This window comes from Thamnophis sirtalis, unplaced genomic scaffold (assembly GCF_051295495.1).
Source record: "Thamnophis sirtalis isolate CommonGarterSnake01/CBP01778 unplaced genomic scaffold, rThaSir2_p1.2 scaffold_6, whole genome shotgun sequence".
Taxonomy (NCBI): domain Eukaryota; kingdom Metazoa; phylum Chordata; class Lepidosauria; order Squamata; family Natricidae; genus Thamnophis; species Thamnophis sirtalis.
The window spans coordinates 70,977,820-71,002,469 of record NW_028261386.1 but is presented as its reverse complement, the minus strand read 5'-3'; the positions used below and the strand labels follow the sequence as shown (position 1 = coordinate 71,002,469).

General features: G+C 35.3%; 1 protein-coding gene across 4 annotated transcripts in view; it reads left to right on the top strand.

Annotated features, from left to right (window-relative positions):
* Positions 1 to 24,650, top strand: part of TTC13 (tetratricopeptide repeat domain 13) — a 31,995-nt gene that overhangs the window by 1,564 nt on the left and 5,781 nt on the right. For 3 of the 4 annotated variants that reach the window (XR_015697000.1, XM_087718113.1, XM_087718112.1), the window contains exons 2-17: positions 2,374 to 2,468; positions 2,596 to 2,671; positions 7,236 to 7,306; positions 8,162 to 8,227; positions 9,529 to 9,621; positions 12,210 to 12,326; positions 12,804 to 12,914; positions 14,190 to 14,272; positions 14,576 to 14,717; positions 16,119 to 16,293; positions 17,054 to 17,210; positions 19,676 to 19,806; positions 20,172 to 20,304; positions 21,457 to 21,549; positions 23,202 to 23,285; positions 23,791 to 23,875. Coding sequence is in view for 3 of the 4 variants with exons in the window: in XM_087718113.1 (XP_087574239.1) it covers positions 2,374 to 2,468; positions 2,596 to 2,671; positions 7,236 to 7,306; positions 8,162 to 8,227; positions 9,529 to 9,621; positions 12,210 to 12,326; positions 12,804 to 12,914; positions 14,190 to 14,272; positions 14,576 to 14,717; positions 16,119 to 16,293; positions 17,054 to 17,210; positions 19,676 to 19,806; positions 20,172 to 20,304; positions 21,457 to 21,549; positions 23,202 to 23,285; positions 23,791 to 23,875 (1,712 nt within the window). In the remaining variant the exon portion in view is untranslated. The remainder of the gene's footprint in view (positions 1 to 2,373; positions 2,469 to 2,595; positions 2,672 to 7,235; positions 7,307 to 8,161; positions 8,228 to 9,528; positions 9,622 to 12,209; positions 12,327 to 12,803; positions 12,915 to 14,189; positions 14,273 to 14,575; positions 14,718 to 16,118; positions 16,294 to 17,053; positions 17,211 to 19,675; positions 19,807 to 20,171; positions 20,305 to 21,456; positions 21,550 to 23,201; positions 23,286 to 23,790; positions 23,876 to 24,650) is intronic. The other variant, XM_087718114.1, reaches the window with a different exon arrangement.

Genomic DNA, 24,650 nt, shown 5'->3' with positions numbered 1-24,650 from the left:
TGGCTGTTGAATCTATAAGAAATCAGTAATACCTTTTTTGAAGGAAGTAGTGATAGTAACTTCAAAAAAGATGATTAGGTTGCTATGATGAAACCTTAACTGAATTGGGAAGATTAAAAACAATTGTAGGCTGGATGCTAACACCACATTTTGTAGTGCTATACTTGAACTGATCATTTCAAGACTGTTTTTTTTCCCCCCTTGGCTTCAGGCCTGGCTTGGCAGATATCACCTTAAATAAGGTGATAAAGTGAGATTGGGAATACAGTTCTGTTAGTTGTTTGGGATCCCTCAATATATTTTCATTTCGGTGATGACCACCTTTCTGGATCAATTCAAAATACTATGTTTGATCCAAAACTGCTTAATAGCTCTTATTAGGTTATTTGAAGGAAAATTATTATTTTTGTTTGTTTGTTTATTTACCAGGTTCCTACGATTCTTCCCTAGAGCTTTCTCTAGCTAAATTAAACCAGTGAGATAAGAGAAATTCTGAAGCGGTTGAGAAAGAAATGGGAGGAATTCTAGATATAACATTCAACAAATGGAAGAAGAACTTGTTAGTAGCTTATTTCATAAATGGCAGCTCAGTCTAGATTGCAAAAGACTAAGGAGAAGGGATGCAAAATATTTAAAGAGACTACGCCTCAATGGATTCATTAATAGGAGAGGGCTGGAGATTGATTCTTCCTACTTGCTTGTGTCCTTTAGTATGGAACTAGATTGGTGGTAGTGGCATATTATTCTTTTATGAATGATAATAGAAGAACCAGAAATAAGCTTTTTAAAAAATGTATACCATTTTGCATGAATATGATCAGAAGAAAAATGTATTCTGTTAGGTGTGATGAATGAATGAGGGAGAACAGGAAAATATGATCAGGCCATTCTGTGACCCTAGAATAAGTTAAAATAATGAATGAGAATCACTTATTTGTTCTGGATACTGTATGTGATTTAAGTATATGTTTATTCATAAACATACATGGTAGAAGACTGGATAAAAAGTTAAAGCATAATTTATTATGATGAAAAAGATACCATATTTTTGGACTATAAGACACACTTCCCCCGCTGCATCCAAAAGTGGGTGGAAATGTCTGTGTGTCTTATAAAGCGAAGGCCTCCCTAATCCTCCGTATGTCCTGTTTTTGGCCTCCCCAACGTCCAGAAGCACTCTGCCTCCGGAGGCCTCCGCGGGTCTCGTTTTTGCCCTCCCCAGAAGCACCTTGCAGACCAAAAATGGGCATCAATAGCACGTGCTGAGGCAAAAAACTATTTTCCCTCCTTGTTTTCCTCTTCTAAACCTAGGTACATCTTATGGTCCAATGCATCTTATATGGTCCGAAAAATATGGTAATTTATGAGTGACACAGTGCTAGGTTCTGAATGTGGGAGAGAGCATTTTTTATAGTGTCAAGAGTGAATTTTTGGAAGAAAAGGAAAATAATGAAAAAAACAAGAATAAAAGTGGAACAACTGCAGGAAAAGAAAGTGGGGTCTTTATGAAAAAGTATTACTAGATTACTCTTCCCAAAAGACTGAAATGGACTTAAAGAGAATGTGGAAGTTGAAGCAGCAAACAGAATTATGGTTAAGGGCAGCTGCAGAAGTGTGTGGAATTTTAATGTAATTGAATATATGAAAAACAATAATTGGAAGTATAAAGTGGAGACAGCTATGAAAGGAAAACATTCATGTAAGATTAAAAAAGGTAAAGGTTTCCCCTACTCAGTCACGTTCCTAGCTGAGGGAGCCAGTGTTACGTGAAGATGCTTCTGTGGTCATGTAGTTAGTATGACTACATATACACAAATGCTGTTACCTTCCCACCAAATTGATATCTATTTATATGCATTTGGATGCTTTTGAACTACAAGGTTGGCAGAAGCTGGGACAAGAATGGGAACTCACCCTGTTGCACAGTGTTTGGGTATGGAACTTCTGGTTGACAGACCAGTGTCTTAACCACTAGGCCACCATGGCCCCTCATATAAGATTAGATTGCTACAAAAATTAGGATGAAAAAATATTTTGAATAATGTATATGAAAGAGTTGCAAAGAACGTGGCCAATTATAATTAAAAGAAACTGAGAAAATCCATATCATGATGGAACTAAAGTATTTTGAAGTATGTTAAGACTAAGTAAGGAATGAATAAAATAAAAAATAAAAATGAGGAATGATTTGGAATACAAGTGAATTGAATGAAATGAATATTTTAAAGATCTGTGTGAGGGTGATAGTAAGTTAGTTCTTTCATGGAGCCAATCTACTGTGATAAACTTGCAAGTGTCTAAATATTTATTTAACTTGCCCTTAATGTTGTAAGGTGAATGTAGCACTTAACTGTTACAACATTTCCATTTTAGACTCATCAATTTTGCACTTTCATGATTCAGACTGTGAACTACAAGGGTCTTCATCTTGTGAACCTCTGCTTTCTTGCACAACAGAAAAACTTTTGGTAAGTTTATTCATTGTGTTCAGGATAAAGAATTCTGAAAACAATTTGCAGTATAACTTCAGTGGAATTGTTCCATACCTTTTGCTTGAAGTTGTTAATTTAATGCATAAAACTTTTTTTCCCCCAGAGCCAAGCAAAAATACTTGCCAAAGGGAAAAAAATTCCATTTCCTACAGATGATGAATACACAAATGAAGAATTAGGTAAGAGGCAGTATGAGTATTTTCTAAATTAGTTTCAAATTTTAAGTGAACTGAGCAACAAGGGACTAGGAACACACCCCATAGATCAGGGGTCACCAACCTTTCAGACCTCAGGGACCACTAAATTTATAATTTTAAATCCTGCAGACTACTAATATGATCTGCCTAATGACCAGCTGGGTGGGCATGGCAAAGTGGTCATGTGACTGCGTGTGTGTGGCAAACTCAATGTCACTCACATTGAGGGGCCTCCTCGCCTGCCCGCCCGGGCTGCTTAGGGCCCAACAGGAAGTAGTTGCTGGAGCTAAGCAGCCACCACAAAAAATAGTTGACAAAACAGCTGGCTCAGTTCAAATTGGATCTGACTGAGAAGGAGGCTCAGCAGAAGCACCTCCTGAGGAGGGAGGCTTTCCAAGCAGAAGGAAGACCTGCAGGAGTGCAAGGCCAGGTGCCAATGCCTGGAGGCACACCGGGTTGAAATGGTCAGCCAGTTCCAGGCCATGATGCAGTCCTACTGGAACAAGACCCAGCGGCACTTCCCTACAGCCTTCGCCCAAAGCCCTGCCCCAAGTCAGAATTTCTGCAGGTCGGGGGGGGGGGGAGAATTTCTGCCCCCCCCCCCCGACCTGCACAAAAAGACCCTGAAGGGGAAAACTCTCTGCAGCAAGCATTTATTGCACATATTCAGCCCAGGGGCCGTAGTTTGAGGACCCCTGATTTAGTGCAAATAATTTTTCTGTGGACCACCAAAAAAATTTCATGGACGACCAGTTGATGACCGCTGCCATAGATCACTATGACTAAAGGTATGATTTATTTGTTAAAGAGTAGCATCAGCTAAAGCTAGTAGTGGAGTTCTCTCTGTCCATTTCTAGATGTGTTCATTGGACAAAAGTTTAGTATGAAATACTGATTTCAAACTTATTTTGTCTGTTTGGCTAAAACAACAGATTTTTGAGGATACCTTAAAGACTAGAAGAACAATCTTATATCCTGCTGAATTTAATCACATTTATTCAACAATGTTGTATCCACATGGATGCCAAGGGCCAGTAGTAGGAGCATTGCATGTAATAAGACTAATTTGGGCCGATATTGTTTCATCTTATCTCATAAGCCTTTTCTTCCCTCATCATAATGATGTTCTCATAACTTATATGAGGCCATGTTCCAAATAGTTTTTAATCTCTTGTCTGTAAAAAACTTCAGCAATTTTATCCATGTAAAATAAACCCCTTTGTGTAAAGGGTGTGATTTTGACCCTATATGGAATTATCTAAATGATAGATATCTCCCTTGGAGATAAAATAGCCCAATGGTTTAATTCAGAGGAAGGAAGTGCATACTTTTTAACCCTCTGTAGCTTTAGGGCACACTCAAACTCAACTATCTCAGAAGGCAGCAGAATATTTGATGTGTATCTTGATCTCAGAGCTAAGCTCCAACCTTTTGTAATAAAGGCAGTGGTACCAAAGCAGCATTGGAATACTATGCTATCTCTCTGAAGGCCAATTCACCACATTCTACCTAAATTTTAAAGGAGCAGAAAAGGTAATATAACATTCTGCCTAAAAAGAAAAAAAAAAAACGTCCCTATTCTGGCATATTTTAACAAATTGTTTATTTAATGCATTACACAACTGCATTGTACAGTTAGTCCTTGACATAACAGTTCATTTAGTGACTGTTCAAAGTTACAACAACACTGAAAATGTGACTTATGACTATTTTTCATAGTTACGACCTTTGCAGCATCCCCATGATTGTATGATCAAAATTCAAGTGCTTGGCAATTAGTTCATATTTGTGACCTTTGCTGTGTCCCAGGGTCATGTGATCACTGTTTGTAACCCTTCTGAAAAGCAAAGGGGAAACCAAATTCACTTAACAGCCAGGTTACCAACTTAACCAACTGCAGTGATTCAGTTAACACGAAAATTGACAAGAAATCTATGGCAAGAAAAGTCACAGTAAAAAGTAAAATGGGGCAAAATTCATTTAACAAATGTCTCACTTATCACTGGTTAGAATGCAGTACTGCAGGTTAACTCACTGCTCACTCCAGGAGTTTGAATCTGACAGGCTCAAAGTTGACTTAGCCTTCCGTCCTTCCGAAGTTGGTAAAATGAGGACCCAGTTGTTGGGGACAATACGCTGACTCTAAACTGCTTAGGGTGGTAAAGCACTATGAAGTGGTATAAAAGTGCATTGCTATTGCTATCCATACTCTAACATCTATGTGTGGATATATCTTTATTGTCAGTTCCTCCGTGACACCCCCCCCCCTGACAAATGCAAGGAAGTAAAAAGAAAAAAAATCTCCTTAACCAGCTTAATATGGTAAAGCTCTGAGAGTGACACTATGCCCTCTGAGCTAATTAGATCCAATATAATTGGTGGGCCCTGCATTGTCCTTTCTTTTCATACATAGACTAAGATTCCAGAGGGATCAGGGAGCTATAATAGTTCCTTTATATAAAAAGGGTGACAAAAATAACCCAGCTAATTATAGGTCCATTAGTTTATTGAACATCATTAGTAAACTATATGCCTATTACCTATTCACCAAACTTCAAACCTGGTAATAGATGAGGGAATAATCAACCCTGAGCCAGCAGGGTTTTTACCAGGATGATCTGCTCTAGACCTTTGCCTAGTGCTTCAACATCGAGCAGAGAAATCTACAAACCAGTCTGGTTTCAATCTATATGCAGTTGTCATTGACTTCAGGACAGTATTTGATAATATCTCAAAGATTAAACTCTGGGACATTTTGAGCAGATCCTTTATAAACAAAATACTCTTTACTGCTAATGTATAAGTTATATGATAAAACTGGCCTTTGAGAAATATGTAGCTGAGAAGGGGATCTTTCTGATTTTATTCAGCTTATCAATAAGGATGTAAACCTTTTAGAAAATTGATATCCATGGGCTTAAATTACCTTATAAACTTCTCCAAATTTTACTTTATGCTGAAGATGCATTTCTTTTATTGTCTTCTGTAGGCATGAAGCAGGCATTAAGAACCCTGGCATCTTACTTTAAATGGGGAACAATTAGTTAACTATGATAAATCTAAGGTTTTAGGTTTTTCTAACAAAAAGACAGAGGCATACGTAGACAATCAATTCTCATGAACTAGAACAAGTTATATGTTTTAAATATTTGGGCATAATATTTCAGTTCAGGCCTCTAAGTTCAAGTAAATTATGCCATTTCTGCAGACCAGAAGATTGCATCAGCAATAACAAAATTTTATAGGCAGTAGGAGCTAAATTACATTTCAATATCAATCAAACTGTTTATCACTAAAATAGTTGCAAAAATATTATATAGGATACAACTTGGCACTTCTATAAACCTGTATGAAACCAATCAATTTCCTTAGGACTTTGTTCAGCACCCCAACATGAACTCCTAATGTACTCTTGAGGCTTGAAACTAAGATCCTAAGCATTAAGGCTCAGGCCTAGACCAGGATTCTAATCTCAGGATTCAGAATCATGTTTGACCCTACAACCCTGTTGCCTTTGCTGTTGTAAGACAGCTACCAATCTCATTGACACTGAAGCTGTCAAGAAGAATTCTACTGCCGAATGCTAGGTAGCCACCTCATTCTTCTGCAGCATATTTATACAATCTTTTATCCTAAGCAAATATAGATGGGCCCTTTTCAGCTTGATCCCTCCCTTCTGAACTGCTGGCAAGAATATTTCATGGAACTACTTATATACAGAGACTTTGTTCCTATGGAACCAGGGATGTAGAAGCTCTTGTCCCTGTCCTCATACAATGCCCCTTTTATAATGCCCCCAAATATACTTTGAACTCCCCATTTGTTTATAAATTATAAATTTGAGGGTCATGCTGATAATTTGTATGGTTTTTTTTTACTTTTTAAGGCTGCTAACTCAACACTTACATACCAGATGGTCAAACAATTTCATTTAGTCATAAAATTACACATTTATAAAAAATTAGATATATTCCATCATTGTCTTATTGTATTTCTTCCCCCCTGATAATGTATTGCTTTTTCTCTTTTCCTACTTTAAAGGTAGGTCAAAGACCATAATAAAGTGATTTGATTTGATTCATATAAATATTATCTGTCTATATCCCCTTCATGTTGATTGAGAAGGTTTCCAACATTTTGAAGCAAATTTATGGAGACTACAAAGAGCAGTAGAATAAAAAAAGAAAGTGAAAATCAGTTTTTTCTCTTTCCTCATTTTATGAGCAAGAACTACTTTTATAGGAAGCTGAATTATACTGAGGCAGATCATTATTGCATGTGGTTCATTAATGGCAGCAGGTCTTATGCAAGCAACACATTAATATTTTACTTTCAAGATAGCATTATATTTAGACATCTGTATTACTTTTATTAGTGTATTTATTGATTATTGTACAGTGGAGTTTGATCACGAAATTGGGTCATCTCAATATTAGATTTTCTAGATTTACAGTTTAGTTCCTTGTGGGATTTTCAGCACTCCTTACTAATGACATGTGTAATTTACAGAAGCTTGATTTAATGACTTAAAACATTATTTTGACAGCTATTGCTTATGTATTGATTGGCAATGGCCTTTATGAGGAAGCAATACACCACTTTTCAACAATGCTTCAGGTAACCTTTTTACATTTTTATTCAACTTTAGTAAAAGAGTTTCTCCAAAAAGACAACTTCCTTGGAGAAGATTAATAGAGGATAATGTAAACTTAATATGCAAAACATAGGTTTTTAGGGTTGAATTAGCATTTAAAATGTAATGCATTCTCATATTTGGGCAAAGGACATTGTGTGCTAGAAATGCTTGGTTTCAGTCAGGGAAAATATAGCTCAAAAATATTATAGGAAATAATTTTTATGGGTGAAATACAGTGACATCTTTCTAATGAAAACAGTTTTTACTTGTAGAATTGAAGTATCTATTTACACCTAATAGTCTGCAGTAGAGTTTGAATATTTATTTGGAGTTACAGGGCATTTCAAATTTGGGAGAGAATGAAGGAAAGTCTTTTTGTTTAAATAAGTGTCATTGAAAATGTCATATTTGAATATACAGTTGCTTTTGACATTAAGAGTACACAACCATTTAGAGTATCAAGGGTGGCATGCGTTGGTAAATGGTGGTTTGGTATATGCACATCCATGAATATGAAGATACAAGGTTACTTAAATCATTATAAGCTGTATCTATGATAATTTATTACTGTTTTATTATATGGTATTGTTATATTAATACCACGGGAAAGTTATGAAAATAAAAAAAATGTTATGAAAGCCCTTAAAATTAAAGCTAATTTTAACAACATGAGAAAAAGTTGCAAGTAGTTCTGGGCTCATCTGTGTGAACCCCTAAATAGCGATATCAGGGATGGATTTATTTTTAGTTTGTGTTAAACGTCTTAGTTGTAGAATTTGCTGCTAAAATACATGCACCACAGTTATCTAAAGTCTATTTTATTTTGCTCTGCCAAGGAACAACCAGAGCTCATCAGTGCAATTTATGGACAAGGGATAGCATATGGAAAAAAAAGGCAACATGTGAGTAGTTAATATATTTGAAGCAGCTGTCACTAATTACAGTGCATTTTCTTGGAAGTATGTAAACTCTTGTGAATTCAAAATGTTTGAAATGGATTATTCTGTGCTTATTGGAAATATTCAATATTTCCGACTATTCTGGGAATGTTCCAAACACAAAAAACCTGATGATCACAGCCACACTTAGGGGTGCCCAGAACATTTCAAGTCAGGTCAGAATGGCTCTTTCAGACTTGAAACATACTTCAGTCGAGGTTTTTGTGAAGCACTGCACTAACTGACCTTACATACAGTATGTGCATCAGCAGATCCAGAATAGGGGCAGTTTTGCTGAAATCCTTGGAAAAAGCTTCATTTTTCAGTTTGGCTTATAAATACCCTGGGCCAACATTATTGCATTTTGGAAGATTGCATCCCTTTGAGGTGAGATTAGTTCTGATCTTGTTGGTCTTCCAGGAGAGCCTGGAGACATGGCATTGTCATCTGGAATCCAGTGATCTTGGTAGGGAGTCTGGTAAGTGCTTATACTGTTAGAAAAACGAATGGTGTTTTCCTACAGCTATGTTTTTGTTTTTAAAAAAATATTTTTATTGTTTTTATGGTTAATCATTTTTGTGGTTACTTTTTGGTTAAGTTTTCATTTTTGTCTGGATTTTTAACTTTGTAAGCCACCCAAAGTCACAGTCGTTTTAAATTTAAATTTAAATCTTGAATCAGTATAAATGTAAAACTTGAATCAGTATAATTTCAAGTTATGTGGTAAGTTTTCTCTGTGGATCAATATTGAATTAATATTGAGGTTTTAAATAAAGTAGGATAAAATAGCAAAAAAAGTAGAGGCTATGTAAAGTAATTAAAAATATTTCCATTTGTGGTTCTTTTAGGAGTCCAAAACAAAATGCAGAATGCTTTCAGATTACAGTTCTGTTATCTCTGTGTGAAAAGTTGGTCTTTTGACTTGGTGCAGAGTGGGATCCTCTGCTGCCTTGAATTTGAAACTGGCATAACATTCCTTTAGAAACAGCCATATTTTATGCACACTTTTTCTGGAGCTCCAATTCCGTAACCAAAGACTTAGATCGAAGCATTACTACTTTCATCTTCAAAATATTGTTGACAATGGATATAAACAAGAAATATTTCAATGGAGCTATATTTGTCATATCAAAAGCTCCTTTCTTTTACTTACATATGAAACCGGCTGGTTTGATGCCTTTGGTGTTGTTCATTCTAAACCCTCTGAACTTAACTTCACTTTGATTAAACTAAATATACCAAAGCTTATATTCATTATTTTCCAGGATATTAAAAATGCCGAGCTTGCTTTGTTTGAACTAAACAGAGTAATTAATCTGGCACCAGATCATCCTGAAGTGTTTGAACAACGAGCAGAGGTACTTTTCCTGTTTTAAAATACTCTGATGTCTACATTTTTTCTCATTTTTACATTATTGAAAGTTCTTTATTGTTGAAAATTATTGTTTTAAGTCCAGTGTAACTTTTGTGTGCAGTTTATGCCATCTATTTAATTCAAAGGGTAATAGTGTTCATTCAGCTTTGGTTACACAGTACCCTATACAACTATCAATAGATTAAAGCAGTGTTTTTCAACCTTTTTTGTTCAAAGGCACACTTTTTTCATGAAAAAAATCACAAGGCACACCACCATTAGAAAATGTTAAAAATTTTTAACTCTGTGCCTATATTGACTATATATAAAGTGTTTTTCCCACGGCACACCTTACACTATGTCACGGCACACTAGTGTGCCGCGGCACAGTGGTTGAAAAACACTGGATTAAAGATAGTGACAGTTGTTTGGGTGAAAAATAGGCAGAGTCTAACAGAGAAGATGGGAACCAGCTAAAGTTGATTTTCTCCCAATATTAATGTTAAATACATTTTAGGCATTCAAACAATGTATTATAATTATTTTGCAGCTGAGCATAGTGAGGTATATAGTTTACCTTAGTATTTATTAGATGTTTAAAACTATTGTAGTCTTGTATCTCTCAGCCATTTACAGAAATACCATATACAACATCACTATATAAACTAAAATAGTGACACCTTAAAAACATTTAGGAGAGTAGGTTAATAGGTCAGTGCTGGGAGAAAATCAGTCCTTACCTCCATCCAAATTCTTCATTTAAACCAAATTGAAGATTGCCTCAAACTGATTATTAAAAAAATGGTTAGATTGTTATTTTGGGAGTTTGGGCTTGGATGTATAGTGTAGGTATTTTGTGTTTTATTTAAAATGCTGTGAACCATTGTTCTTTTTATATGGTATGTTTGCTGCCCAGAGTTTTATGGATAGATGGTCAGTCTTACAAATTTGAAAATAAATGCAAAATAATATAAATCAGGGATTTCCAAACTGTTGGAGCACAAGAGTAACCTCTTGGTCTTTTTTTTTTGTTAAAAAAAATGAAACAGGAATCATGATGCTAGTCTGTAAAGAAGAAAACTATTGCTCTAGCTTTGTCATTAAGAATAATTGTTTGCCCAATAGTCTAAAATGATAACATAAAACAGATATGTCCTAAGTAGCACAAAAGAGCTATTCTGGTGCTGGAGGAACCAGGCAGAAAGTTCCTTCTGGACTTCTGGACATTCTACTTGGCTTAGTCTATGAAGAATCCTGTGTAATAAGGCAGAACCAAAATGACAAGATAAATCAGAGAGAGTAGAAAGAGCATTTAATAAGCAGTACTGTTGCTGAGTAAAAAAGACTGACAAACTACAGGTAGTCCCCGACTTACAACAGTTCATTTAGTGACCGTTTGAAGTTACAACAACACTGAAAAAAGTGACTTATGAACATTTTTCACACTTATGACCATGGCGGCATCCCCATGGTCAAGTGATCAAAATTCAGATGCTTGGCAACTGATTCAGATTTATGACGGTTGCAGTGTCCTGGGGACATGTGATCACTTTTTGTAACCTTCTGACAAGCAAAAGTCAATGGGGAAACCAAATTCACTTGACAACCATACTAACTTAACAACCGTAGTGATTCATTTAATTGTGGCAAAAAAGGTCATAAATTGGGACAAAATTCACTTAACAAATGTCTCATTTAGCAATAGAAATTTTGGGCTTCATTGTGGTTGTAAGTCGAGGACACCTGTAATTTCTTTGGACTAGAAGCTCTGAACTTGAACAATACTGACAATTTGTTGGGGCGGTTGGAAGGAGTGATGGTCAGGGGTGGTAGCTGTGTATTTTGGGTCTAGCAGGCAAGTGTGACCAGCCCATCATCTTTATTTTCAAAAAAATATTTTTATCCTCCCTTTATTACTTTTATTATTATTATGTATTTATTTTTTTATAAATAACTCAAGTTGGTGAATATACACAATATATTCTTCACCTATTTTCCCCCAAACATCAACACTGTTTAATAGATTGGTTGAGAGAAAGTGACTGGCTCAGAGTTACCCAGCTTAGTAACCCATAGTCTCCTACTTTCTAGCTTGGTGCCTCAACCACTAAACCAAACTGGCTCTCTCATTAAGAGAACACTTTCATCTGTCCTGTTCTTTGATGATACCAAAATTGTAAACTGGAGAACCAGTTTAATTAGAAATATTGGGCAAACAAACCAACCTTCAAAGAACATGTAAATGTAATTCCTTTTTATGCATCTTGTATATATGAAACTGTGTGTGACAAATGCAGCATGTTTTATAATTTTTGCCCACTTGAACTTGGAGTATTTGGAAAATAAATAAATAGCCTTCATTTAGGAAGGGAAGTAATAATTTTTATCTCACACTGCACAGTTAATGAATTATTTGAACATTACTTGTGTTCTGTGGGTCACCAAAGATGAAACTAACTGGAAAAGGTTAGCACTGTTCAGAAGTTAGAGATTCAGAATGTTTGTTCAGGTCCAATTTTTATTCCCCATGACCTAGTGCTTCATGATTAAATCGAATCCTTGCTAGGCTAAAATATTATTTTGAATTTATAGATACTGTCATCTTTGGGTCGAATTAGTGAAGCACTGACTGATATCACGAAAGCTATTCAGCTGAAACGCTCAGCGCAGCTTTATCGACACAGAGGTATTCTTTACTTCATATCTGAGGTAAGACTTCAGTCCCTCATAGTACTGAACATTAGACTCCCAAACATGTGAAAACAACTTTACTAGAAAAACTTGATGAATTAGCTCTCAGTATTTTAAAAGTTTAAGGAGTAATTTATACCTTTAGGTGCTGCAATGAGGTCACTCCCACAAAACGTCTTTGTTATTAGTGTACTTTTTATAAGCAGAGATTGTTTTTTTCTGATCCCATTTATTGAATTACATACGATTTGTTTTATGCACATTTTTACAAGTACATTCCAGTGGTTTTTATTAGGAAATCAGACTTACTGAATTCAGCAGGTCTTATATTAAGGAAATCTAGTTTAATTTTGCCTAGTTGCTGTGTGATTGGTAGTTGTGCTTTTGTTTTAAGAATTAATATTGTGTAGGTCATAATATGAGTATTACATGGTATATTTTGAATTAGTTCTAGATTTTTTTCTCTATCTGATGACAGCTATTTTTCTACAATAGGACTATGCAACAGCCAATGAAGATTTTCAGAACTCTCTTGAGCTGAACAAAAATCAGCCAACTGTTATGCTTTACAAAGGTTTATCCTTTTTTCACAGAGGGCTTCTAAAGGTATGGAATTCCTATCCTATGTTTCCACAAATGCAAAAAGTTACAATTATGCTGCTCAGGTTGGTTGGTTTGGGAATGGTTGGGTTAGAAAAATAAACAGAAAAACAGACTTGTTTTTATATGGAACCATACCAATGCTTAATTTAGCCAATTGTTATTGTTTTTTCAAAAGTCAGTGGCTGCATATCATTACGAAGCCATAACTTGGCTTATTTGGCTTTGCCTTAGTACTACATAAGGACCAGATTACAATAAATTTTAACAAGTTATGGTTAACACAAACCATGGCTTAGTGTGCATCAATCCAGTTCTTGTTTCTTCTATGTATTTTCTTAATGTTTCTTGAGTTCATATATCCTGGAAATTCTTGGGCTGAACCTGGAACCTCATGTTTGCAAACCCATATTCTGATCTTGAACTCTGTCTCTTGTCTAGAGTTTAATACTGAATTATTATCTGTTTTCATGTTTGTAAATTTATCTGAAGATAAAAAATGCTTGTTTTCACTTATAGGAATATTTTAATGTCTCTTGTTTTTGTCATATGTCACTTAACAGCCTAGACTTTTTATTTTGATTTTCGGTTAACTGATTATTACAATGTCATCGGTATCTTTCCTCTTTACAAACCATTGAAATTTCTGTCACTGAACAAGCTGATTAAAGGCAGGCTGCCTTATTTTCTTTCATTGTACTTAATGAGCTTGAAAATACTTTCATTAGTCCCGACTGTCCTGCTTTATATTTAATTATATTACTTGCAGCATGGTTGGAAATTAATATCGAAGACTTCTGAAATTTAAGTAATTATTTTAATTTGTGCCTGAGATTTATTATGCCTTTTTTTTTTTTTTAAAAAAAGGCCAAGTTGTCATCTCTATTTTTGGGCCTGAGGGACGCTATTAAAATATTTCTGACAGATAAATTTAGAAGTCTATCTTTTTTATCACATAGGCTGTTGTCTAATTTTAGTTCGTTGTTAAGTTTACTATGTGGTTGCTAGACTACATGATAGATACTAGTCTTGTACTCTGTCTTATAATGCTTGCATGATATGGTTTCACACAGGTTCTAAAAAACTGAATATTTTGAAATGGTTTGCTTTTTATTCAAATTAATTCATACATAGTATATATAACAGGAATTATAATCTTCCTAATAATTCCTGTCAGAAAGTAATTGTCCAGATCTTTCATCCAATATGTATGTACTCACTCACTCATTCTAAAAGGTGAATAGAAATAATGGAAGTAGTTCTGTGTTGTGCTTTTCACAGGAAGCTATTGAGATATTTAAAGAAGCCCTGAAGCAGAAATCAGACTTCATAGATGCCTACAAAAGTCTGGGCCAGGCTTATCGGTAAGCAGCTTCAAAATTCTCTTCACTTTAATGTTTCTCCAGTTGGGGTGGGGAGAGACAACCCAATAAAGCATTCACAAATTGGGTTTATGGAAAGGGGCATTTTTGAGCAAGGGTGCAATGCTTGCTAGATGTCTCAAATGTTATAGTTTTTCTGTCGAACATTATATCATATAACTTTTTAATAATCATAATATTGATTATTTTAAGCCCTATTTTAATAAATCCCATTTTAAAAATTTGCTAGATAAAAGTACTAATTTGCTGTTGCTTTTTTATCTAATTGCTCAATAAAATAATTAGAGAACTTGGTAACTTTGAAGCTGCAGCTGAAAATTTTCAGAAGGCATTGATGCTTAATCAAAATCATGTCCAGACAATACAACTTAAAGGAAATATGTTTTATCATCATGGAAGCTTGGATGAAGCATTGAAAAACTTTAAGGTAAAGTTGGCAAAATTGGAGTATATTATAAAAGTTCTGTCATGTTTGTTTATAACATCCCTTTGGAGAAACTGCAAAAGATGATAAGAACCAAAATTGATATTAGCCTATTGGATTTGATTTGATTCATAATCAATCTGGCTGCTGTATTCTCCACTACCTGCAGCTACTGATGCCTCTCCAAAGGTATCTTCCTAGAGAACACATCACAATAGTCTAGCCAAGTAGTGATGAAGTGTGAGTTATTATCACCAAGGCATCTTAGTCTACTTGGAGTTATAAGTAATGTACAAGTGGCACTGGGCAAGGCCTTTTCTAGCCATGGCTACATTCTGCCATCTAAGAAAGAGCTGTGATTCCAAAAGAACCCCAAAGTCACAAATACAGGTCCTCAACTTACAACAGTTCACTTAGTGACTGTTCAAAGTTACAACAGCACTGGAAAAAATGACTTATGACCATTTTTGACACTTAAGACCTTCACAGCATCCCCATGATCATGTGATTAAAATTCGGATGTTTGGCAACTGATTCATATTTATGACCATTGCGGTGGTCCCAAAGTTATGTGATCCTCTTTTCCAACCTCCTGACAAGCAAAGTAAATTGGGAAGCCAAATTCACTTAACAACCGGGCTACTAACTTATTAACTGCAATGATTCAAACAATTGTGGTGAGAAAGATTGTAAAATGGGGCAAAACTCACTTAACACATGTCTCACTTAACAAAAATGTTGGGCTCAATTGTTGTAAGTCGAGGACTACCTGCAACCTCTTTCAAAGGGAGCAGAACGCCACACAGTAATTCCTGGCACCAATGCCACCAGATTGCCCAGAAGTTTATTGACAGATAACAATTTTTTCTGAATAGGATCTTAGTTTGTTTTATTTCATCCAGACCCTGATAGACTCCAGGCACCAATTTGGCATTTCTACACCATATGTAGCTCAGTCTGGAGTGGGGAAGCATAACCCAGTTTATAAATATCACTTAAATGTCACTTGCTCTCTTTGCAGAAGGGCAGGTGTCCCAGAGTGTGTAGCCTTAACAGAGAAGGTGTGCCTCTGTATCCATATTCCCTTTCCCTTTATATGGGGGTGGGGCCTCTATCATTCTCCCCTTCATGCATAGACTACACATATTCTACCTGGAGGAGATGCTCCTTAAGCCAAGTGACCTACAATTATGTTAAATTACCTACAAGCAACCTGGAGCCAAGCGACCTATAATTACGTTAAAAATGAACGTATTACGTTTAAATGAACAGAAAAATAGCCTTGTTGAAATAGCTTCCTGGGGAAAAAAACTTTTTAAAAAAAGAAGAAGAGAAGAAATTGTACTTGATGGATTTGAAATGTTACTCATGTCTTGGATTTATTGTCCCTTTTCAATGTTCTAGAGGTGTCTTCAAATAGAGCCATATAATGAAGTATGTCAGTATATGAAAGGTCTCAGTCATGTTGCCATGGGCCAATTTTATGAAGGAATCAAAGCTCAGACTAAAGTTATGCTAAATGATCCCTTGCCTGGTCAAACAGTCAGCACAGAATATTTGAAAGTGAAATACTTCAGGGGTAAGTTGCTGATAACAATATAATTAATGTTTTTACACAAATCTCTGTATATTTAACCATGGGATTTTATGGACACTTTTTGAAAATAAAAGGCATTCTTCGTTTGCTGCTGTGATCTAGTTAATAATGTTATGCCCTTATTTTATTTTATTTGAAACAGAAATGGTTTAATTACTTTGTCAACTTAACATATTTCTGGTTAGTGACTAATAAAGAACTAAACTACCAGAGAAATGAAATCATCTTCCAGAAATGAAATCATCTTCCTGGCCATTTTTCTAATATTTTTTCCATTCATGGGATGTTTTACTTAGAAATTTGTATTACTGCAACTATTCAATTTTTTTTACTTCAAAGACTGAGCGATTGACAAAACCTCCAAAGCAGATAAAACAATTTAAGACAATTGGAATTATTAACATATAGATGAAAAGAAGCTAAGGCATCAGTTAAAAAGCTTGGCTATAGAAGTACATTTTGAGTGGAGAACCACCACTAGCAACTGTTTGATCTTCACAAATCATGCAAGCGGTTAGTTTCTTGCCAACTGTATAAAACTGTCTGCCACTTTGAAAATTAACAGGCCTGTTGTTTGGGGAAAATATCCAAATATGGCATTAAAATGTTAATAAAATGAGTACGAACCATATTGCCTTGCTTTAATTTTTGCGGGAGAGAGAAGGAGGATAAATCAGCTGAATTTCACATGGAGGTCTTTTGGAGAAATTATTAGAGAAAATATATCTCATTTTCTCCACAGAATATTCTCGCTATCTCCATGCCCATCTTGATATTCCAGTTACAGAATACAACATAGATGCAGATCTTCCTGGGAAGTTTAAAGACCACTGGGTCAAGAATCTTCCTTTTTTGATAGAAGACTATGAAGAACAGCCAGGCCTACAACCAAATATAAAGTGAGTGATTAAAGTGCTATTTTGTTACCAGGCTGTGCTAGAAATGTTTAAATGTTTAATCTAGAGCAACAGGCGTATATCTTTATGCATTCTTGTTTTTAAGCTTGTAGAATTCCATGGTTTTCTGTTTCATGTAAAATCTAGGAAGAAGAATTTGAAACATTCTTTTTTTCAGCCATGCTCAATTGAATACAATTTTACAAAAGCAATAATAGCTGCTATTTCTTGTTTCCAAAATAAATTATGTCAATAACTTTAGAGATTCCAAACATGAAACTATGAAAAATTGATTTTGCAATCATTTATTGAACAAATAATTAACAGATATGGCATTTCCTTCTGTGGAAAAAATGAGTACACTCTTAATCTTAATGCCTGGAATTTCCCCCTTTGGCAAAAACAACCTCCAATTGGCATTTCTTATAACTGTCTACAGCAATGTTTCTGGGAGTTGATGTCCAAACATCTTCAAGCTGCCAATGTTGAGAAACAATGGTCTACAGTCTCTGGCATTGACTGGGAAGAATTTTTTTTAAGCTGTGTGACATTTGAAGGGTTTCTTGCATAGATAGCCTATTTCAAACCACCCCATAGCATCTTGGATTTAGGTTAGGTTAATTTTGACCATTTGAGAATCAACCATTTCTCCCCCCGTCCCCAGGCATTCCTTGGTATATAGTTTGGTGCTCCAAACTATAACATTTCCACCACCATGCTTTATAGTTAGTAATATTTCTGGTAAAATGCTATCTTTTGTTTTCACCAAACATGTTTTTTGGACTGTGGCTAAATAACTTTGCCTTTCTTTCCACAGTGCATTATTCTGGAAGTCCTGATCTTTACATAAGTGTTCATGAACAAACTTCAGTCTTGCCTTGGTGTTCTTTCTGGGCAGCAAAGTTTTCTTCTTGGCACACCTCCCATATAGATCTAATTTGTGCAACTTCTTTCTAATGGTAGACTTAGGTTCCTTGACATCAGTAATGGCAAGGTTTATCCATAAGATTACATAATGTAATTCTAGGGTGCTTAGAGACTTCTTTCAGCATCTTGCAGGTTGAACTTGCTGTGATGACCTGACAGATTGGTGGTTGTTTGAAATAATTTCTACTTGCAGATGAAATTTTCTGGATAGTGGAATGATAAATGTCCAATTGTTTGGCCATCTTTCTAATCCCTTCCCAGACCCCTAAACATTTACAACCTTCTTTCTGAAGACCTCAGACAATCTCTTGAACTAAGCATTGTGATACCACACACTTCAACAACAAAGGGAAAATCAAGCTAAATGTCTGAAGTGTAAATGAGACAGGCACTTCACCTAATCTTTCTAATGATTTGCATCTAATCTGGTTCACTTGATTCTAATTTTAGATATTTGAAGTAGTGATAAATGTAAGGGTGTACTTACTTTGTCCAGACGCAAGATTTGCGTATTATGTTTGTTTAACTTAGTCTACACAATGTAAAAGGTGCATGATATTTTTTTTATCCCTGTATTAGTATTGTTGAAATGAAGATCAGGTATATCTCTATGTTGGAATATCAAATATCTCTATATTGGAACACACACACACACACACACACACACACACACACACACACACACCTTTGTTTATAACCTGTTGATGAAACTGTCACAGAAAACAAGCTGACCTTCTTTCATTCAGAGCTTGTGAAATAGTTTTTCAAGCAGCTTCTTATCCATTGGCAGCAACATAGCACTTGAAAATTGAGAGCTTTGCATGCTTGTTTGAAGAATGTGTGGCTGTTGAAACTCCTTTAGTCTGCAGGACTAAGCAAGATCCTGATAGTAAAGAAACAATCTCAGATAACAGTACTGAACTGTCTAGCTAGACAATTATTAATATATAGGCAATCCTCACTTAATGACTGGCATTTGGACTGGAATTTCCATTACTAAATGATGATAGGATCATAAAGCACAATGTCATATGACCACATTGCTTAGCCACAGCAATTCTAGCAGTTCCAGTTGCTGTTGTAAGCAAATCTTCTGATGTCATTAAGTGCAACATCATGTGCTTGCCATTTGCTACCTCCTGCTGGTTTTCCTGTTGACTTTGCTTGTCAAAAGCCAGCAGTGAAGGTTCCAAGTGGCAGTCATGTGACTGTGGGACGCTGCCACATCATAATGGTGTCACTGAATGCCCAGATCATGATTTCATGACCAGGGGGTCTCTGCAACCATCATAAGTATGAAGACTAGTTTCAAATACCACTTGTGGTAAGTTCAGACGACTGCGGAAAAAATGATTGTTTAGTGTAGATGACGACATTCTATATTCATAAATAAGAACATTGCCAAAAAAACCTTCTACTTTGGTGACAGTCAGTGGTCTTGCACCTTGTTTCTAATGTGGTTAATTCCTAATATTTACTATCTGTTTATGACTTCATAGAAACCCTCTTGATATTTCATATAAACTCTGTTATAATTTTAGAGATGTGCAGCTTCAAAAATTTGAAAACTATAAGTCCTCAGTGCAAGAGATGATATGTGTAGCTAATCATTTGGGTTCATTAATGCAATATGAGACTGTTGGATTTCTCCCAAACAAGAGAATGCATAGAGGTAAGCTAGGAAAATATAATCTGAACATCATTTCTCTTGCTATCACAGTTGTCTATTTTAAAATATAGAATTATAAAACATACTTTCCTCCAACTTGTAGAGCAGTTCATTCAGAGATTATGCAAAAATATTCAAGTATTTACAAGCTGTCATTTCTATGTATCAAATCTATTGAGGCAGCTATGCCCAGTGATATCCAACACCAGCTATCATGTATTTCATTGTTTCTCTTAAATTACAATCTGAGCTGGATGTTAACCTCACTGAACACAGCAGGCCTGAGATTCAAAAATTGGTGCAATTCAATATATGAAGAGAATAAATGTGAGTGGGCTGAACTTATGCCTACTTTGTTTGTTCTTCAGCAATGGGGCTAGCGGTGCTAGAAGTAATGCAAGCTGTACAGCGAACTTGGGTAAACTCAAAGGTGCGGATGAATGGAAAAACCAAGCTGATGCAATGGAGAGATATGTTCGACATTGCTGTGAAATGGAGACGGTAATAAAGGAGAACATCGATTAGGACTGTGCAAACTATTTGGAAAGGTGCTGTGGTGAAATGGAGTGGCAGTTACAAGGGAAGCATCTTCAGTGTAATGCACAGACATTCCTAGAAAACTAGAAATGGGCCTCGCCAAACTTTTAAGAAATATAGAGATGTTTTGCAAAGTGCCCCTCCAAACAGTTTCTACAGTCTTCAAATATATTAAATTGATACTCATGAATTTTGCTGATTATCACTATCAGGAATTCTAGCTAAGCAGTCTTAAGTTTTGTAAAAGTAAAGATACAGTAGACTGAGGAAGTTTACCTTACCCAGTTTCTGTGTGGTTTCTATTTCATTAGTTCTGGTTAGTATACTTTAAAAAAAATTGGAAAGAAAATTCAGAAAAGAGACAAATGAAAGGACAATGAGATTTTCAATCTTCTTGGGGGAAGATTGGGTAGTTTAGAGTTCTTTAGTTTAGAAAAGGGCCATTGTAGAGGTTTATCAAATTATTCTAGAACTAGAAGCAGTGCACTTCTGAAAACCAGTCTCAGGAAAACAGAGATAGAGAAATAATACCTTCATAATTGTGAGCTTTCCAGAGGTAACTGGTTGCCACTACGGAACACTTAATTTGTACTAAAATAAATTACACTTGGCTCCAGCAAAGTTATTCTTATAGGATAATACTGTTTTAGCAGTATAACAAGTTTATACTTATGAATGCACTCAATTGAACTAACTTAATTTCCCCTCAGCTGGTGCTTTTCTTTGTGGAGTATGTTGGCATGTTTAGGATTTATTTAGTTCCCAGTTCTATACATACACACAGCTTGATTTATATATTTTTATTTGTGGTGGGAGGAGGTCAAGGTAAATTCTCATTAAAAAATCATAACCATTGAGGGACAATGGAGAGGAGCTAGATGAGACATTTGGGTTGCATTCATGATTTATAGTTAGGTTGTTTTATGTTCACAGTCACAATCAACTGTTTATTAACACTAAAATGGCTTGAACTATAATTTAGCTCTCTAATTTAATCTTATGCAGCCTATTCTAGAAGCTAGCTCAATATTGTAGTTGGAAAGAAGCAATAAAAATGTCAACTTGGATGTGACTTGATATAATCTTTAATGAGAGTAACACAGTTTGTCTTTGCAGGATAGCTGATCCAGACCAGCCAGTGCTATGGTTAGACCAAATACCAGCTCAAAGCCTTAGCAGAGGTTTTAATAATCACATCAATCTTATCAGGTATGATGTTTCAGTGAAATTTTGTTTACTTCATATGCTGTAAAAGAATCATTTATTCTATATTAGGCTAATTCACAATATAAAGATTAGGATTTTAAAATTGGCCTTACATATTTTTCTTTTATTATATTTTATATTTAATATATTGTAAAACAAAATATAGTCCCTTCCTTTGTCCAGAGGATCAAGAGGTACAGTAACTACTGTATGTTATTCTGGAATCAAATCAATAATCCTCATGTCTTTCAAAAGTGCTGAGGTGGTAATTTTTCCTACATTGAAAGTAGCTCCTAAAATAGTAATAGTATCTCTATAGAATAATGCCTCAACAGGGCCTCACCATCTAAGAATAGTTTTATCATTATATGTCCCCACCTCTCCTTCAAAACAAAACAGGATTCCATGCTGGAGCATCCCCAGAGAAGTGCAGGAAAGACCAGGCCACACTATGGTCAATTACAGGTGTTTGGACCGTGTTTTATATATATAGGCTGGCAAACTTTTTGCTTTTTCCAGAAATACTGAGAAGTATTTGCTTTCACTAGCTTTGCTTATTTGGGGGAATTTGAAGAACAGACAATTTTTGAATCCTCTAAGAGTAATCCATCTAGTACAAAAAACCCTATCTGGCATTCCATGACTGTGGAAATATTGCTTATGGGTGGTCCAAACTAATTTTATTTTTAGGGTAACAAAAGGTTTCTATCTTTGATAGTTTAAAAGTTTAATCTGGTTTTATGATGCTTCAGAAAGCACTGTAGCAACTGAGTGGCTATGATGTTCAGCTATCCTGATGCTGAATTATTTTCATCTTTTATTCTGAGTGGAGTGGTGCTACCTTTCAGTGGAGGGAGGGAGATTACTCACGGCTTCAGTTATAAACAGAACAGAAGGATTTTTTTCTCCCTGAATGTTTGCTATTTTTACTGCTGTGATTATTTTGTACAATGTTGTAGTTTATAAAACTGTCCAGAATAATCTGGAATGGGACAGCTTAACCATTCTGGAAACAAATAGATAAATAAATGCCTTCTGAGGATTGTTGGGGTGGGATGGGGGGTTAATCTTTCAGTCATATGTAAAGCATCTTGGTTGCACTCTTAAATAATGACCTGCCATCCAAAGGGATTTTATTAGGATTGGTTCTTTCAAGGTAACTTTAAAATTCTTCTGAGATTAAATAGCTTTATATTATTCTCATAGTTTAGAATTCAAACTCGGCATTATTAAAATATATTACCTAGGAGTAATGCTCATTGCAAAAGAGACTTCTTTTATGAATTAAATACAATGATTATGTATAACTTGCATTTAGATTACAAATTTAATATAAATGGAGAATAAATTTACATTCATTTTATGAATAATTGTTCATAATTTTCTCCTCTTACCATATTACTGTTCAACCTTGATTCATATACAAAGATAATTAAGAATAAATTAAAAGTGAGTTTTGTAAAGGCTCGGAATATTTTATTGTTCATATACTCCAGATTTCATAGCAAGTAGGTATTGGAAAAAAAAACCTCTTGAGAGCACAGTTCATAATCCAGTGTCATGTATAAATATTGTGCATGTCCTTTAATTATTCATGTATGAATGATCTCTTTAATCTATCTTTAACATCCATTTAAAAATATTTGTATCTACAGGGGCCAGTTTATTAACATGAGATACACAGAGTATTTTGACAAGATACTTCATTTTATCAAAGACAGGATCCTTGTTTATCATAGGTACACATTTTTTTCTTGCAATTTTATAGCAATTTTTGTTATTTATAAAGCATTTCAAGACTAGATGCCCTGTATGTGTATATATCAATACATGCATTCTGGCTGTGTATATATATATATATATCATCTGAATAAAGTGAGATAAATATTATGAAAAAAAATCCCAACTGTTAGAGATCAAAGACTTAGTTGCAAGAGCATGTATGCAAATATCAAGATTCAGTGAATTTTAAACAATGGGGTGGAAAGAGAGATATAAAAGAACAGGGTAGAAAATGGGGAAAATATTCTTAGGTTGGCCAAAAGAAAAAGACCAGCTAAAGAAAGTATATGGGAAAATAGAGAGAAAAATTAAGGAATTCAAAAACTATGGATTAAAAGTGTGAAAAAATGTTTAGTAATAAACATAAGGTAATCTGAGAAATATTTTATGATGTATCCTGTTTTCATGCTAAATAAATGTAAATAGAATCTCATGATGAAATTGTGCTAAAATCTATTTTAGTGGTAATAACCACAAGGAACTATTGGAAGTTCGTGAAGCATTGGAGCAGGTACATAAGGTAGAAGATCTTCTTCCAATTATGAAGGTATTTTTCTCTTTAACCTATTTTTATTAATATTAGAAATTAGATCAAACATAACTGTAGAAATTAAATCTTAAAACTTGCCATTATGTTATAATGTATTTTTCGGACTATAAGACGCAATTGACTATAAGACACACCTAAATTTACAGGAGGGGAAAAAATTTTTTGTCTGTGTGTGTGTGTCACGTTTTCGCCCTCCCTGGCCCCCAGAAGCACTCTGCAGTGTTCCACACAGCCCATTTTTGCCAAAAACGGGCCTGTTTTTGGACTCCAAGCCCTCTGCATTGCATTTTTGCCCTCCGAGGCCCCCAGAAGCAATCTGCAGTGTTCCACATGGCCCGTCTTCACCAAAAATGGGCCCGTTTTTGGGCTCCCAAGTCTTCCGTCACTTTTTTGGGAGGGGGGGCTCCCCCAGAAGCACTTTGCAGGCCAAAAATGTGCCCATTTTTGAGTCCAGTTTTGGTGAAAACAGACCATGCAGAGCACTGCAGAATGCTTCTGGTGGCCTGGGAGGGCAAAAATTTGTTTTAACTTATACGTTATTGTTATTTCCTTTGACTGTTACTTTTTGGCTTTATACCAGTGTTTCTCAATCCCAGCACTTTCAGATGTGAAAGTATACAGTAGTTACCATATTTCTCATTTACTATAGAGCCCAACTTTCAGATGTGTGGATTTCAACTCCCAGTCCAGATGCATGGACTTCAACTCCCAGAATTCCCAGGCTAGGGAATTCTGGGAGTTGAAGTCCATGCATCTAAAAATTTGGGCTTTA